This window comes from Pelophylax lessonae, assembly GCF_965119305.1.
Source record: "Pelophylax lessonae genome assembly, chromosome: 3".
NCBI lineage: Eukaryota > Metazoa > Chordata > Amphibia > Anura > Ranidae > Pelophylax > Pelophylax lessonae.
This window is the reverse complement of record NC_138770.1, coordinates 27,791,060-27,807,818: the sequence shown is the minus strand read 5'-3', so window position 1 is coordinate 27,807,818 and position 16,759 is coordinate 27,791,060. Positions and strand designations below refer to the sequence as shown.

At 43.0% G+C, this 16,759-nt stretch overlaps 1 protein-coding gene across 1 annotated transcript in view; it reads right to left on the bottom strand.

Annotated features, from left to right (window-relative positions):
- LOC309550263 (uncharacterized protein) overlaps window positions 1-3,593 on the bottom strand; it is a gene marked incomplete at both ends in the record, with an annotated part of 667,886 nt that extends 664,293 nt beyond the window's left edge. The window contains 2 exon segments of the mRNA XM_082250671.1: window positions 3,226-3,393; window positions 3,516-3,593. Of these exon segments, the coding sequence (XP_082106797.1) occupies window positions 3,226-3,393; window positions 3,516-3,593 (246 nt within the window).
- Between the last annotated feature and the right edge of the window lie 13,166 nt (window positions 3,594-16,759).

The window sequence follows — 16,759 nt, the reverse complement described above, 5'->3', positions numbered from 1 at the left end:
AGAGGAGTGAGCAATATCCCTAGAAGGGGAAGGGATCTGTGGGACTCGCTGGTAACACAGGAGTCAGATGGGAAGGTGAGTGGAAGTGACCACCAGCACCTTTCTCATCTGCAATTTCTGCACTCGCACTTTATCATTTATATTGGCCCTGACTGATGACACGTGTCACATGACACACATTTCTATCCTCTTATTGGACGATCACATTACTATTTATTCATTCCCTGACACTGTTTAATAGATTTCATATTTTTGAATTGTAAGTCTGATTGTTACACGGCGCGGTGATATCGCACAGATTGGATTATTATTTCTCACTTATTGTCTACAGATTTGGGGGAAGAAATTTATTTTCATTTTCATTTTATTTCTTATTAGATATAAAATGTACAGCTGGTAGGAAATGGGCGTAACAAAGAGAATCCATATTATGTGTATATACAGTATCTCACAAAAGTAAGTACACCCCTCACATTTGTGTAAATATTTTATTCTATCTTTTCATGTGACAACACTGAAGAAATGACACTTTTCTACAATGTAAAGTAGTGAGTGTACAGCTTGTATAACAGTGTAAATTTGCTGTCCCCTCAAAATAACTCAACACACAGCCATTAATGTCTAAACCACTGGCAACAAAAGTGAGTACACCCCTAAGTGACAGTGTCCAAATTGGGCCCAATTAGCCATTTTCCCCTACATGTGACTCATTAGTGTTACAAGGTCTCAGGTGTGAATGGGGAGCAGGTGTGTTAAATTTAATATCACTCTCACTCTCTCATACTGGTCACTGGAAGTTCAACATGGCACCTCATAGCAAAGAACTCTCTGAAGATCTGAAAAAAAGAATTGTTGCGCTACATAAAGATGGCTCAGGCTATAAGAAGATTGCCAAGACCCTGAAACTGAGCTGCAGCATGGTGGCCAAGATCATACAGCGGTTTAAACAGGAGAGGTTCCACTCAGAACAGGCCTCACCATGGTCGACCAAAGAAACTGATTGCACGTGCCAAGCGTCATATCCAGAGGTTGTCTTTGGGAAACAGACGTACGAGTGCTGCCAACATTGCTGCAGAGGTTGAAGGGGTGGGGGGGGGTCAGCCTGTCAGTGCTCAGACCATACGCCTCACACTGCATCAAACTGGTCTGCATGGCTGTCGTCCCAGAAGGAAGCCTCTTCTAAAGATGATGCACAAGAAAGCCCGCAAGCCGTTGGCTGAAGACAAGCAGACTAAGGACATGGATTACTGGAACCATGCCCTGTGGTCTGATGAGACCAAGATAAACATATTTGGTTCAGATGGTGTCAAGTGTGTGTGGCAGCAACCAGGTGAGGAGTACAAAGACAAGTGTGTCTTACCTACAGTCAAGCGTGGTGGTGGGAGTGTCATGGACTGGGGCTGCATGAGTGCTGCCAGCACTGGGGAGCTACAGTTAATTGAGGAAACCATGAATGCCAACATGTACTGTGACATACTGAAGCAGAACATGATAAGGACCCCAAACACACCTCCAATACAACCACTGCCTGGCTAAAGAAGCTGAGGGTAAAGGTGATGGACTGGCCAAGCATGTCTCCAGACCTAAACCCTATTGAGCATCTGTGTGATATCCTCAAATGGAAGGTGGAGGAGCGGAAGATCTCCAACATCCACCAGCTCTGTGATGTCTTCATGGAGGAGGGGAAGAGGACTCCAGTGGCAACCTGTGAAGCTCTGGTGACCTCCATGCCCAAGAGGGTTAAGGCAGGGTTGGAAAATAATGGTGGGCACACAAATATTGACATTTTGGGCCCAATTTGGACATTTCCACTTAGGGGTTTACTCACTTTTGTTGCCAGCGGTTTAGACATTAACGGCTGTGTGTTGGGTTATTTTGAGGGGACAGTAAATTTACACTGTTATACAAGCTGTACACTCACTACTTTACATTGTAGTAAAGTGTCATTTCTTCAGTGTTGTCACATGAAAAGATAGAATAAAATATTTACAAAAATGTGATTTGTGTACTTACTTTTGTGAGATACTGTAGCAGTGGGTAGAGGGGATAGAGCAGAAGTATGTAATGTACAACAGAGTATATAGTGCAGGGGTCAGGAGTATATAATGTACAACATAGAGTATATAGTACAGGGGTCAGGACTCATAATATTGGTATTCAGTAATCAGTGGTGGATTACATGTATTTATGTCATGTATAAATTTAGTGTTAATGACCCACCTGTGCTGATCTCTGTAGGAGTGTCCTCCTCTATAAATGTCCCCGTTATTTCATCCTCCTCCATAGACTGCTGATCATCCCTCACATACGTCTCTTCTTCTTCTGCTTTAACCTCAAATTCTATATCGATTGGATCTCCACTCTAAACCAAGAAAATGAGAGAGAATATCATCTGAAAGTTATAAGCTTTAATATTGTGATATTATATAAAAAAAACCACATCCTCCCCAGAAGTCTATGTTCTAGATGCTCCAATCCACCAACCTTGTAACATTGAGAGATGGTGTGACCTTCCTGTGTGGAATCCCGGGAATACAGAGGACGGGGACATCTCTCTGGTGGGTTTCTGTAGCTGGATGACTCCACCATGGTGTCCTGGTACAGATCTTTATGTTCCTTTAGAAACTCTGACTCCTCCATCACCCCATCCTCATCATCCTCCTCTTTTATCTCTTCTTTAACCTCAACTTTAGAATCTCTCAGGTTTCCACTCTGAATATATAATAAAAATGACATCAATGGTAACAATGCAGATAATGTATAGATCCTAATGATACTATCAGTGATTGTTCCTCATCTACCTGATGATGGTGAGGGATGGTGTGACCTTCCTGTGTGGAATCCCGGGAATACAGAGGACGGGGACATCTCTCTGGTGGGTTCCCATTACTGGATCCATCTGTAGGAAACACACACACTGACTGAATACATTGTTTCTATGTGTTTATCAGATGATGGGGGATCTAGGTGGAGCCTCCGTACTGCTCTCTCCTTTACAATAAAGTCTCCTCTTACCCGGTGATGTGAGGGGCGGCTGATTCTCCATCATGACGTCCTTGTAGAGATCCTTGTGTCCTTCTAAATACTCCCACTCCTCCATGGAGAAATAGACAGTGACATCCTGACACCTTATAGGAACCTGACACACACAATGATACAGTCACCATCCAGACACATCCCTTGTCTATTACTGGATAATGTTCCAGAATTCCCAGCACCACTCACCTCCCCTGACAGCAGATGGACCATCATGGTGGTCAGTTCCAGGATCTTCCGCCCTTTGTTCCTCTCAGGTATCGGAGAACGAGGGGGAGGCACCATGGTGGGAATTTGGGTCCTGCTCCATCCCCCTGAGATTGGCTCTCCAGTAGACTTCTTCACTACAACATAATCCTACAGATCAGGAGAAAGATAAACCGATATCAATCATCTGACATCATCTACATGTCTACAATAAGAACATGGACCAGACTAGATAAGAGTGGTGTCATGTGACCTCCCAGAATCCTCCTTACCTCTCCGATCAGCAGGTAGATGATATCCAGAGTGAGGCTTAATAACCTCTCAGCCATGTGACTCTGATCTTCCTCCATCCTCATTGGTGTGGTCATGTGATCTATGCAGGTTTCTCTGTAGACGGATAATGAAGAATTATCTGGACTGCATTGGTTGGACAATATTAGGATGGGGATATAAGGGCTTATAGGCGGGTTACCCCTAGTGGGAATAGGAAGATGTAGATTAGGGGGATCATTTTATAAAGAGTGGTCGCAGGTTCTCTGCAACCATCAAGACCAATGCAGAGCCCATAGCCCTTGATTGGACAGGAGGAGGGACAGTCCACTGCCAGAGTGCAGGGGAGTAGAGGAGAGTGCCGGGACTTGTCCCGGCCAGTGGGGGAGGCTGGAGGGGCCGTCTGACCTTTTTATTTCCTAATGTCTCCCTGCGCTCCAGCCGCCATGATCTTCAGGCTCAGGATGGCTGGCGGGCACCCTGTGATTGGGCCAACATGTCGGGGGCTGTCCTCTGTGCCTATCCAGTAGCGTAGCATGGGTGGCGCATGCGTAGGTGTTGGTTTGGAGCCGGGCCCTGACCCTCGCAGTATCAAACCATCAGCGGCGCACGCACTCAGCACCAGCCTTTTCAGTCACCTGCTGCTCAGCAGCTATGGACCCGACCGACATTCCCTAGCCTCCTGAGAGTGAGTGACGTAGAGCTACGTCGGTTTGCCCAGGAGTCGCTGCCTGCTGCATTAAATCTGCAGCGGGCAGTCGTAAAGGGGTTAAAAAGACCATATAATCAGATTAAGCTTTTTTATTAAGAAGTTTTTTATTTAAAAAGACACAGAGGAAACACATTCTATTTTTTAAATTGGTTGCTTTTTCCTTTATTTTAAGCTCTGCTAAAACGTTTCCTGTAATTCGCTCTATATTGAATAGACACTATAATCTGATAAGTAGGCGGAGATTGTGTGGAGTGGGTGGAGCTTCAGGGAAGTGGGTGTGGTAAGTAATTGATAGCTGTGCTGCTAAGTGTCCCTGGAAATTTTTTCAAATGTTGGCAACTATGAAATGGTGACTAAATTCACTACCCAACATGGTGCAAAGACAATGCTGTAAAAACTCCTACAGGTCATACGTTTAGAGAAAACCGGGAATAATGGCCCAAGTCAATTCTCTCACTCTAGTGTGCGGCCAATACCCCCCTTTATGACAGCGTAATATAAATGACAGGTCCTCCTTTAGGAGACATTAGGGGTCAATTAGACCTCCAACATCACCCTATGGACCCCAGTGAAGCTGATGAAGTACAGATCGACCAGCTTCTTCCCTGACCACAGTGACCGGGGAATGATGGCACTGAACCTGGAAGTGATGAAATGCTCCTCTCTTCTGGATTCATTCATCAGAGAGGAGATCTGAGAACTGATCACCCTACACTCCATCCACCATGCCGATCCTGGGCCTACAGGAGGGGCAGGCACATGGTTAATGTAGTGAGACATGGGGATATTTGTATCTTCAGAGGAAGGGTGTGAAAGGGCAAATTTCAGGAGAACCTGAATCCGAATCTCATCCCTCATTACAAGAGACTGCTAAGGTGAGAAGATGATTGGTGGGAAAGGTGACAAATCTCCAGAATGAAGAGAATTTTCCGACCCGGTGGGTGGAGGAATGTTCTGACCCTGAAGGGGTTACTCTAGGTTTCCACACTATATATATGTATATCATCATCTGCTGGAGATAAGAGAGGTCACAGTGACTATGGAGGAAGAGGAATGACATGACGGGGGGTTACTGGGTGTAAATAGAAAATAAGATCTTATTACCTCCTCTGCTGTAACTTCCAGCAATGTCTCCACTCTACTTCCTCCCATTTCGACCTCTCACCCAGGAACTTCCTTTTCATACCTGACATCACTTCCTGTCTGTATCTGACATCACTTCCTGGCTTTCATAGAGACTTCCTTTCTGGGTAGAAGTGAGATCACCACCTTGTGGAGCTCAGAGGAACTGCAACCTGGTAGTATGAACACGGCCTTGTGCTGTGTGTGTACAGTATGTACTTTATATCCTTATAGATGGGGTCATTTCCACTCCCACCAAGGGGGAGAGAAATATATTACAGCTTATTACCATCGCACGCTCATCCCCCCCCCCCCCCACACTTTCCTTGCTAGGCAGGCTGCGTAATCGGATTAACAGTTTGGTATTTATTTTCTGATTAACCTCACACAGTTTTTTTGTCTTTTTTCCTATAAGGACCCCTTTTAAAACACCTACTAGATTCAGAGCCTGGAATGTAATTTTGGGGGACTCAAAAATTTGGGGGTGTGAAAGAAAAAAGTCTTTACCACTTTCCGACCACCCTATAGCAGTTTTATTGCTACAGGGCGGCCGTGCTGCTCAGAACCACGTATATAAACGTGGTCCTGCACTTCCAGGTAGTGTGCACCACTGTGATTCTACACAGCAGGTCCCGCAGACGCGATGTCCGCCGGCACCCGCTGATCGTTTGGTACACAGGCAGAATGGCAATCCGTCTATGTAAACAAAGCAGATTGTCATTCTGTCAGTAGGGAAGGCATGGATCCTGTGTTCCTGCAAAGCAGAGGCACTAATCCTTGCCTTCCCCTAATAAAAGCACCTCCCCCAATACACAAACACTGGCTAGGCACACATTTAACCCTTTGATCGCCCCTGATGTTAACCCCTTTCTAGCCAGTGTCATTAGTACAGTGACAGTGCATATTTTTAGCACTGATCACTGTATTACTGACACTGCTTCCCACAAAGTGTCAGTTAGTGTCTGATTTGACCGCCGCAATATCGCAGTCCCGCTGTAAGTCCCTGATCGCCGCTATAACTAGCAAAAAATAAATATTCCATAAATATATCCCATAATTTATAGATGAGATAACGTTTGTGCAAACCAATTAGTATTTGCTTATTGAGATTTTTTTTAAACAAAAACATGTAGCAGAATACATATTGGCATAAATTGATGAAGAAATTTAATTTTTGATTTTGACATTTTTTATTGGATGTTTTATAGGAGAATGTAAAAAATATTGTTTTTATTTTTGTTTATAGCACAAAACTTTAAAACCGCAGAGGTGATCAAATACCACCAAAAGAAAGCTCTATTTGTGGGTGAGGTGGCAAAGATGGCTACTTAAGACAAAATGGCTATAAAATATTAATCCCTTTACTCTATCTAATTTCTTTCATGTTTCATGCAACCTTGCAAAAGCTAAAGATATATATATTATATGGCTGAGAGGTTCTGCAACAATTGAAATTCCCAATCTCTCAGAATACGAACAATGTCTGGATATCTTGACCACAGGACATATATACTTTGTATATATCTTCTACAAAAGTCCCTTGGAAAGTCCCTGATGAAAATTGCAGGCATCGCAATATAGACTTTTAACACTATGGAAGGATTGGGAAGACAAGGATTTCGGGCACACTATGTCTATAAAATCTGTTTTTATTTTTAATTCAATTAAAATCAAAGAAATCATACATACATACATACATGTGTTGGATAAGAAAAGGGACCTATACAGGGTCCATATGATAATGCATACACGGTTCACAATAGATGAAATCACAATTTTCATACAGAATAATACATAGGGCTTTTTTTCTCAGACAATAGGTGCAGGAACTCCCCCCTTCTGAGTCCCCCCTTGTCTCTGTGCCCTACCCACCTCCAAGCACCGTTTCTCGGTTTCACCCCTACCCACCTCCCAGTACTTCCCCAGGAATCATTTTGTGGGGCTAAGTAATTTGTATGGAATTTGTTCTTGTCTAATAACAAGAAAAGCAGTAAAAATAGATCCCCTGGGAGACCAGCAACAATAGAACCCTCACACTACAATAGGCTCCCCCAGCAACAATGGACCCCACCCCAACAACAATAGGTCCCCCAAGCAACAATAGACCCCCCACACAAAAGTAGACACCCCCCCCCACTCACACAAACAGCAACAATGGAGCACCCACAACAAAATACCACCCCCCAACAACATTAGAACCCCAGCGGCAACAACAGATTTCCAGCAGACCTTTCCCTCGATAGTAGATCCCTACTAGCTACATAAAACTCCCCAGCAACAATAGATCCCCACCATCAACAATAGACCCCCACACAAAAACGGATCCCTACCAGTGACAATAGATCCCCCAGCAGCCAGCATCAATAGACCCTCCAGCACACCTCTTGCTATTACATACATTCAGTGCTGGAGGTGCCGGAACTGCGTTCCCCCGCGTTCCTGCTGAAAAAAAGCCCTGATAATACATAGGATATGTTGACAGTTTAAACAATCAAAACATTATACTTCACATCAGGAGATTCCTGCTGAACGATACCCGAAAGCACGAGGTGCCGGCCAACCGGGTCACCTGATGTCGTGTTCAGATGTTCATTATAATAAGTTTAGTATTTTGCTCAACATGTTTCGTTTTGCTTCAGAAAGCTTCGTCTGGAGCTATTACTAGACTTTTCTGCGTAATATATAAATATGTTTCAGAAAAAAAAAAATATATATATATATATATATATATATATATACAGTGTATAATAAATGGATATTATGCAGACAGATTATTAACATTATTAGCATATGCAAAAAACTGTATATTATATTACATATTTTTTCCTTGTATCTCAACACATAAGACATTCTATCATTATGTCTCTGATCATTTAATAATGTATAGTTGGTTTGCAAAACGACAGGGGTGATCTGATTTTAATCAGTCTCTAGACAAGATATAAAGGTATGTTCATTTTAAGAAGAATAATCATAAGAATTTGGTGAATAAAACACCTGGTGTTAGTGGATAGATAGTTTTGAGAATGCATGCATGTAAGCTACATGGTGATGTACACAAGGGGTCTAGTATCTCCAGAAGATTGACCTAAAATTACGCACCGTGTTACAAAGTAGATATAAAAAGAGGATTCACACAGTACCCCAAGATGTAGAGAAGAATATGTGGATGAATGGATGGATATCAAGGGTGCACATATCATAGCCGAAGCCTCGGGATCGCTTACTCAAAAGCCAATCAGCTTGAAAGGTATGTAACATCCACAGTGATTGTGGTATGGTATAGCCAGCCTGCTAAGCATTATATAATGTTTTGGCTGGTGCAATGTTTTGTTTATTTTATATAATCCTTGAGGCATATAGATAGTAAGGCTGAAGCCTAATGTGTAACCCAGACATCCATGTTCTCCAAGACAGGAGATAGTACAATAGTAGATTCATTAGAAAGCACCTAGGGAGGGATCAGCATGCAGCATAGAAAACACTATGGCAGTTTCCAAGTCGGCTTACCAATAGCCATAGAGCTGAGTGCCTGCTGTGTTTGTAATCACAGCCAGTAAGACCCAGCAGCTTGTATTCTGTGGAAATAATGATGTATATGATAAAGTCAAAGAAACTGAGTAGATTGTTTAAAGACCGAAGTAGCAAGAAAGAGAATATAAGCACTCACCCCACGTTGAGCTCCTGTTCACAACAAACGTTTCCTCCCCGGATGGGGAACCGCCACCATACCAGGGCATGTACACCGCGCCCTTAAATGATGTGGATCCCGGGAGGTTCATCAATGATGTCACCACCCGGCAGCTCCCCCAGGATATGATGCTGTGCCGTCAGGCGGATACCCATCCTCGCTCAGCCGACAATATCCATGGGGGCGAGTGGACATGATAGGCAGGAACTGCCCATATATCACACTCGAGTGCCACAGCAAGTGTCCCCGAAGGGGGCGGGACCATCCTGTGGCTTATCTGGCCGCACATATATCAACAATGGTGGCCGACTCCCACCTCATCCCACAGCCCCTCCCAAGGTCCCAAATTGAGCAGCATGATAGATTAACACTACACATATAATGATTGGAGCATATATAAATGACAACATTAATCAGCATATATTGCTAGTATATACATTGGTATGAATAGTGTTACAATTGTTTAAGTAATCACATTGTTTGTAATGGTTAATATTTGTGTATGCTATATCATTAGTGACAACGTAATCGCAATAGTATGGTATGTCCTACAAAATGTAGTCATTACCTTTCAAAGGAATTAGGCATTTCATGCATTCATTGGAAACATCCCTCATCTAGTTCCCTAACAAAGTCACAGCCTCTCATTGCAACATATTTCCTTAAACAGCATAGATTTAAAGATGTCAATTTGAGATTATTATCTCCATATGATACAAGATCTGAAATGGAGTACTACCTGTGCTTTTAGACATTTTGATCTAAATGATCATGCACAGTGTCACGGGAGGGGGGAAAGACGATCACACCAGAATTGAGCAGACAAGACCTAGAAAATCACAGCTGTTGTGAACATTATCCCTATATATTAAGATTTAAAATTTGTGTATATGTGTACATAGATTGTTCACTCTTTTATAGAAACGATCAATACAACTGGGTTTCATTTAGACCGGGTTTGCGGGTAGCATTCAGGCGTTCTATCCAGAGTGTTTCTCTTTGTAGAATCCTTTTGTCCCAATTGCCACCCCGTTGATCTTGGGGGATAATTTCTAACACAAAAAAATCTTGCTTTTTTGGGGTTAAATTTATGATACAGATCTAGATGTCTGCTCACAGGTGTGATCATCTTTCCCCCTGCCGACAGATACACATGATCATTGATTCTTTGACATAGTTCTCATATAGTCTTACCCACGTAAAACATGCCACAGGCACAGTACATGAGGTAGACTATTCCACGGGTACCGCAATCAGCTCAAAATTTTGGGGTTAGGGTCTCCCCATTGGGGAGTATGTATTGTGACCCTTCTTCCACCCATGGACAGAGAGCACATTCGTGGCATTTATAAGTCCCCCAAACAGTTGGTTTGTTGTTTTTAATTGGTTGGTAATGGCTTGCTGTTAACACGCTCCAAAAAACGCCCAGATGAACTACTTAAATTTCAACATCAAATAGGGGGCACACAAATGGGACAAATGTCCAAACTTCTAAACACACCGGCACAAGAGGCTATGGAGGCACAGGACCCCTACTTAGGGGGTCTTGCCCTCCAAGCAATACAGATGCTACAACCCTCATCTAACACTAATTCGACCACTTTAGTAGCACAGGGACCTACTCCTAACCACGACTCACAGTCCCCTTTAACCAGTTCACTATCTTTACCTAATACTGCACTGTCACTCAATACATTAAATACGGCCACGTCTAGACAAACCACAATTGATGCCCACTTTGCCGCTTCTCAGGCACAGGCTTCACATTTTCACTTGAGCACACCACCCAGTCTTCCCACTTAAAGTTATCTATTGTTAATTTGACTTCATATCAACTTCCTCCACAAGAGCAGGAAATTTTGGAATTGTGTTTGACTTTTTGTCCATCAGTCCCTATGGACAAATACGAAACGATCAAGGACTTGTACATGTTTGTCAGAAATCTGACATACAGATACATATTTGATCCAGATAGAAGACGCAATGCACAAGAAAAAGAGATATCAGAAAAAAATCAAGCATTTTACTATGCAAGAATTCCGAGCTCTACGAGACTTGATTTTGCTACTATGACCGGGTAACTATAGGCCGGTCAGCCTAACATCTGTAGTCTGCAAAATTTTGGAGGGGATGTTAAGGGACCACATACAAGACTTTAGTAATAAAAACGGTATTATAAGTAGTAATCAGCATGGATTCATGAAAAATCGTTCTTGCCAAACCAATCTATTAACCTTCTATGATGAAGTGAGCTGCCACCTAGATAAAGGTAAGCCTGTGGATGTGGTGTATCTGGACTTTGCAAAGGCCTTTGACACCGTTCCCCACAAACGATTACTGTACAAACTAAGGAAGGTAGGTATGGACCATAAGGTGAGTACCTGGATAGAGAACTGGCTCCAGGGGAGAGTACAGAGGGTGGTGATTAATGGGGAGTACTCGGATTGGGCGGGTGTGGAAAGTGGGGTCCCCCAGGGTTCTGTCCTGGGACCAATCCTGTTTAATTTGTTCATAAATGATCTAGAGGAGGGGATATCGAGTACAATCTCAGTATTTGCAGATGATACTAAACTAGGCATGCCAATATCTTCTATGCAGGATGTGGAAATCTTGCAAGCAGACCTGAACAAAATAACGGGGTGGGCAACTACATGGCAGATGAGGTTTAATGTTGATAAATGTAAAGTAATGCACTTGGGGGCCAGAAACCAGAAAGCAAGCTACTCACTAGGGGGGGAACCTCTGGGTGAGTCTAGGATGGAAAAGGACTTGGGGGTACTGGTAGACAACAAGCTTGGCAGTGGCATGCAATGCCAGGCCGCCGCAAGCAAAGCCAACAGAATACTGGGATGTATAAAAAAGGGGATTCACTCCAGAAATAAAGAGATTATTCTCCTGCTCTACAAGACTCTGGTCCGGCCACATCTGGAGTATGCTGTCCAGTTCTGGGCACCGGTCCTCAGGAAGGATGTGCTGGAACTGGAGAAAGTCCAGAGAAGGGCAACAAAAATAATTAGGGGAATGGAGGACATCAGCTATGAGGAAAGACTACAAGCACTGAACCTTTTCTCTCTGGAGAAAAGACAATTGAGGGGGGATATGATATCAATGTACAAATACTGTACTGGTGACCCGAGCATAAGGAACAAACTATTCAGAGAAAGGAGATACAATAAGACACGTGGCCACTCACTAAAACTAGAGGAAAGGCGGTTTAACCTTAAAGTGCGTAAGGGGTTCTTCACTGTAAGAGCAGTAAGGATGTGGAATTCTCTTCCACAAGAAGTTGTATCAGCAGGGAGCATCGATAGTTTCAAAAAACTATTAGATGGGCACCTTAAAGACCACAACATACAGGGGTATACAATGTACAACATACAGGGGTATACAATGTACGGTTAAAAGCAAACACACACACGCATCATAGGTTGAACTGGATGGACTGATGTCTTTTTTCAACCTTACTAACTATGTAACTATGTAACTATGTAACTATGCTACTGGAGGAGGGGAATCCATCAGACTCTCAATATTCCAGTCAGCCCCTACAAATTGCTACTCCAATTGAAAAGCAGGCATCTTTCAAACCTAAATCTACAAACTTTCCTGACTTAACTACAAATTTAAATGTATGGGCATTTTTGACCACAGTTGTGGGAGAGATTAGGAAATGCCAGTTACATTCCACACAAAGCTACCTATCTAGACAACAACTTCAAACGATCAGCAGGTTGAAAAATCATGCCGATCTAGTTATAAAACCCTTAGCAAGGGGGGCAATTTGGTTTTGATGACTAGGGAGGGATACGAGAAAATGTGCTTAGACATTCTCACAAACGGAGCATGGTACAAAAAAATTCCTTTATCGGCAATGACAAAATTTCAGGCAGAGTACTTAGACCTAATTGGAGGAGCATACCAATCGGGTCTAATAGATAAAGACTGTTACAACTACTTGAACAATAGATTCCTGAGACAAGCGACCTTCTATTCCCTTCCCAAAACCCACAAGAGTCTAACTGCCCCACCCGGGAGACCCATAGTCTCGGGTATTGGGAATTTAACTGAGAATGCCAGTCGTCTGGTAGATTTTTTTCTTTTGCCTCATGTTGTTGGATTACCGTCATATGTCAAGGATACATTGGATTTCCTAAGGATGATTGAGGATATGGTGGCTCCTCCCTACGCCCTCCTCGTGACTTTGGATGTGGAGGCTTTGTACTCCAGTATCCCTCACGAGCAGGGCGTCGGGATGATATGCACCTTCCTATATGAACAAGATCACCGTACATGGCCCTTTTGTGATTTTCTTTTGGAACTACTGTTGTTCATTCTGAAGCATAACTGGTTTACGTTTAATGGGTCCCACTACCTCCAGGTGCAAGGCGTGGCCATGGGCACCTGTTGTGCCCTGGCCTACGCCAACTTTTACCTGGGGGGGTGGGAACGACATATTACATCTGATGAAACACTATCATGTTTTTTTCCGTATGTAGCAGTGTGGCTTCATTTTATCGACAACATTTGTATGGTCTGGACGGGTCCTAAACAGGAGTTGGACGAATTCATTATGCTGCTGAATGTCAACAGTTTCAATTTGAAATTAACATACACTATCAATGAGTTGAAAGTGAATTTCCTTGACTTGACGGTAATCAAACAAGTAAGTGGACATTTAACCACCAATCTGTATCGTAAGGAGACTGCTGGGAATGTGATACTGCATGCTTCCAGCGCCCATCCATCAGCGCTGATAAGCAGTATCCCATATGCCCAATATGTCCGCCTTCGGCGGAACTGTACCTCCGATAATGACTTCAAAATACAGGCGGATCTTCTTCGTGAACGCTTGTTAGCTCGGGGATATAGTAAATGGCTATTACGTAGGGCCTTTAATAGAGCCTTTTCTCAAAATAGAAACAACCTTTTATTTAAAACTAAACCAGTAACAACACACTCCACAGTCAAATTCATCACAAAGTACTCTAGACATGAAAACATTTTAAGAAATATTCTCGAACGACATTGGCACCTTCTATGTGACGACCCCATTATAAAAAAACATATAGGGGAACACCCACAGATTGTATTTAAACGAACTAGGTCTTTAAGAGACCAGTTAACAGCAAGCCATTACCAACCAATTAAAAACAACAAACCAACTGTTCGGGGGACTTATAAATGCCACGAATGTGCTCTCTGTCCATGGGTGGAAGAAGGGTCACAATACATACTCCCCAATGGGGAGACCCTAACCCCAAAATTTCGAGCTGATTGCGGTACCCGTGGAATAGTCTACCTCATGTACTGTGCCTGTGGCATGTTTTACGTGGGTAAGACTATACGAGAACTACTTCAAAGAATCAATGATCATGTGTATCTGTCGGCAGGGGGAAAGATGATCACACTTGTGAGCAGACATCTAGATCTGTATCATAAATTTAACCCCAAAAAAGCAAGATTTTTTGTGTTAGAAATTATCCCCCAAGATCCACGGGGTGGCAATTGGGACAAAAGGATTCTACAAAGAGAAACACTCTGGATAGAACGCCTGAATGCTACCCGCAAACCCGGTCTAAATGAAACCCAGTTGTATTGATCGTTTCTATAAAAGAGTGAACAATCTATGTACACATATACACAAATTTTAAATCTTAATATATAGTGTGAGGGATTAGCTCGGTGGCGGGTGTGGATGACCCCTTGGGGGGTGCGTTTTCCCAGAGAGGTAGCCGACAAGTGCTTGCAAACAAACAGTGTGGTTTATTAAATGGTGTTTTCTTCACCAGGCTGTATGCAGCAAAACATCCAAAATAAAATAAAACAGAAAATAAATCCTTGCCTCTGTGGGCGGCTACCTTCTCACAACTGGAACCTGCCTAAGTGTCTGTCTCCAACCTACCGTCGGGCAGACTTCCTTGTCCTACAGCGGACACTCAATAGTCCTTTTATAATAGCTTCACAGGGCAACACAGTCCTTTGTTTCTTTCACATCAACAGTTCGTCTTCTCACCTTTGAGACGTATTCACCCTTGGTTACCGTCCCGGGCACACATCACTCCGGGGGGTCTTCTCCCAGGCCCACACATCCTGTCGGGAGGCACACGCTGACTGTCCTCCTGCTCCCAGCCCACATGGCTTCAGGATGCAGCTTCTGGAGGCAGCAAACAATAGGAATTTCTCTGAACAAATTATAGAGCCTTAACTCCCTCATTTTGAACAGGTGAAGGCCTTTCAACTTCCTGCTGGCTAGCTCTGTAGCCAACACCCTAAATTAATTAATGGACTTTCTAAATCAGGTAGAAATGTATCTCCTTCCTGTGACTACATTCCCAGATTTAGCTGACTTCCTGTTACAATAGGGATAATGTTCACAACAGCTGTGATTTTCTAGGTCTTGTCTGCTCAATTCTGGTGTGATCGTCTTTCCCTCCTCCCGTGACACTGTGCATGATCATTTAGATCAAAATGTCTAAAAGCACAGGTAGTACTCCATTTCAGATCTTGTATCATATGGAGATAATAATCTCAAATTGACATCTTTAAATCTATGCTGTTTAAGGAAATACGCTGCAATGAGAGGCTGTGACTTTGTTAGGGAACTAGATGAGGAATGTTTCCAATTAATGCATGAAATGCATAATTCCTTTGAAAGGTAATGACTACATTTTGTAGGACATACCATACTATTGCGATTACGTTGTCACTAATGATATAGCATACACAAATATTAACCATTACAAACAATGTGATTACTTAAACAATTGTAACACTATTCATACCAATGTATATACTAGCAATATATGTGTAACGCTCCTGCGTTTTTGTAACAAGATGGATTTGCAGCTGCAGAAATCTCCACTCAGTAGTCATGTAGAGATGTGTTGAAATACCAATTCCAACTCCCAAGACTCATCACTGTGGTCTGCCTGATTCAGCATACAAATATACACACTCAATAAGATGTTCCTGGAGTGATAGATGTATATAGCAGTATAGTGGTGATGTGCTGAAGGGACAGGTATGAACAGTGACAATAGATAAACAGCACTTGAGAGAAATGTTCATGAGAGTATAGATGGTAGCAAGTAGGATGCAGATAGGTTAGCAATCGTGTATGGTAGTAGGTGGTAGGATAGCAGATGACATACAGGAGAGACTAACCCAGTGCAAGGATAGATGTTAGTAGGCTCAAGAGCTAGCAATCTAAATAACAGTGCAGATGATAGGTTTAGTATTGCATAGAGAGTGACAGTCTTTAGTGAGCAATAGATATAGTGTAAGTTGGTTTTATGGAGGTTTCCCCTGCGGGGTACTTATCACTAGAGAGTAGGTTAGTAGCGGGGTCCGGTAATGAGGAGTGATCCGGTAGCGAGATACAGGGATCAGGAGCGAGGTTCCGGTCTGTTCAAGGCAAAGGAAAGCAACTGGAGGTTCCGACAGCGAGACACACTAGCAAGCATGTGGACAGCCAAGCAGGTTGAACGAACGATGTGAGTGAGACCGCCGGCGGTTGAAATAGCCACTCTGCGGCGCTCAGCAGTGACCTCATCGCTCTTAAAGGTATATGCGTACCACCTAAAGGGAAAGGTGGGACGCATTGAAAAGAAAGTAGTAAATAAGGGTACTAGAGGTACCAGAATCTTACAATATGCTGATTAATGTTGTCATTTATATATGGTCCAATCATTATATGTGTAGTGTTAATCTATCATGCTGCT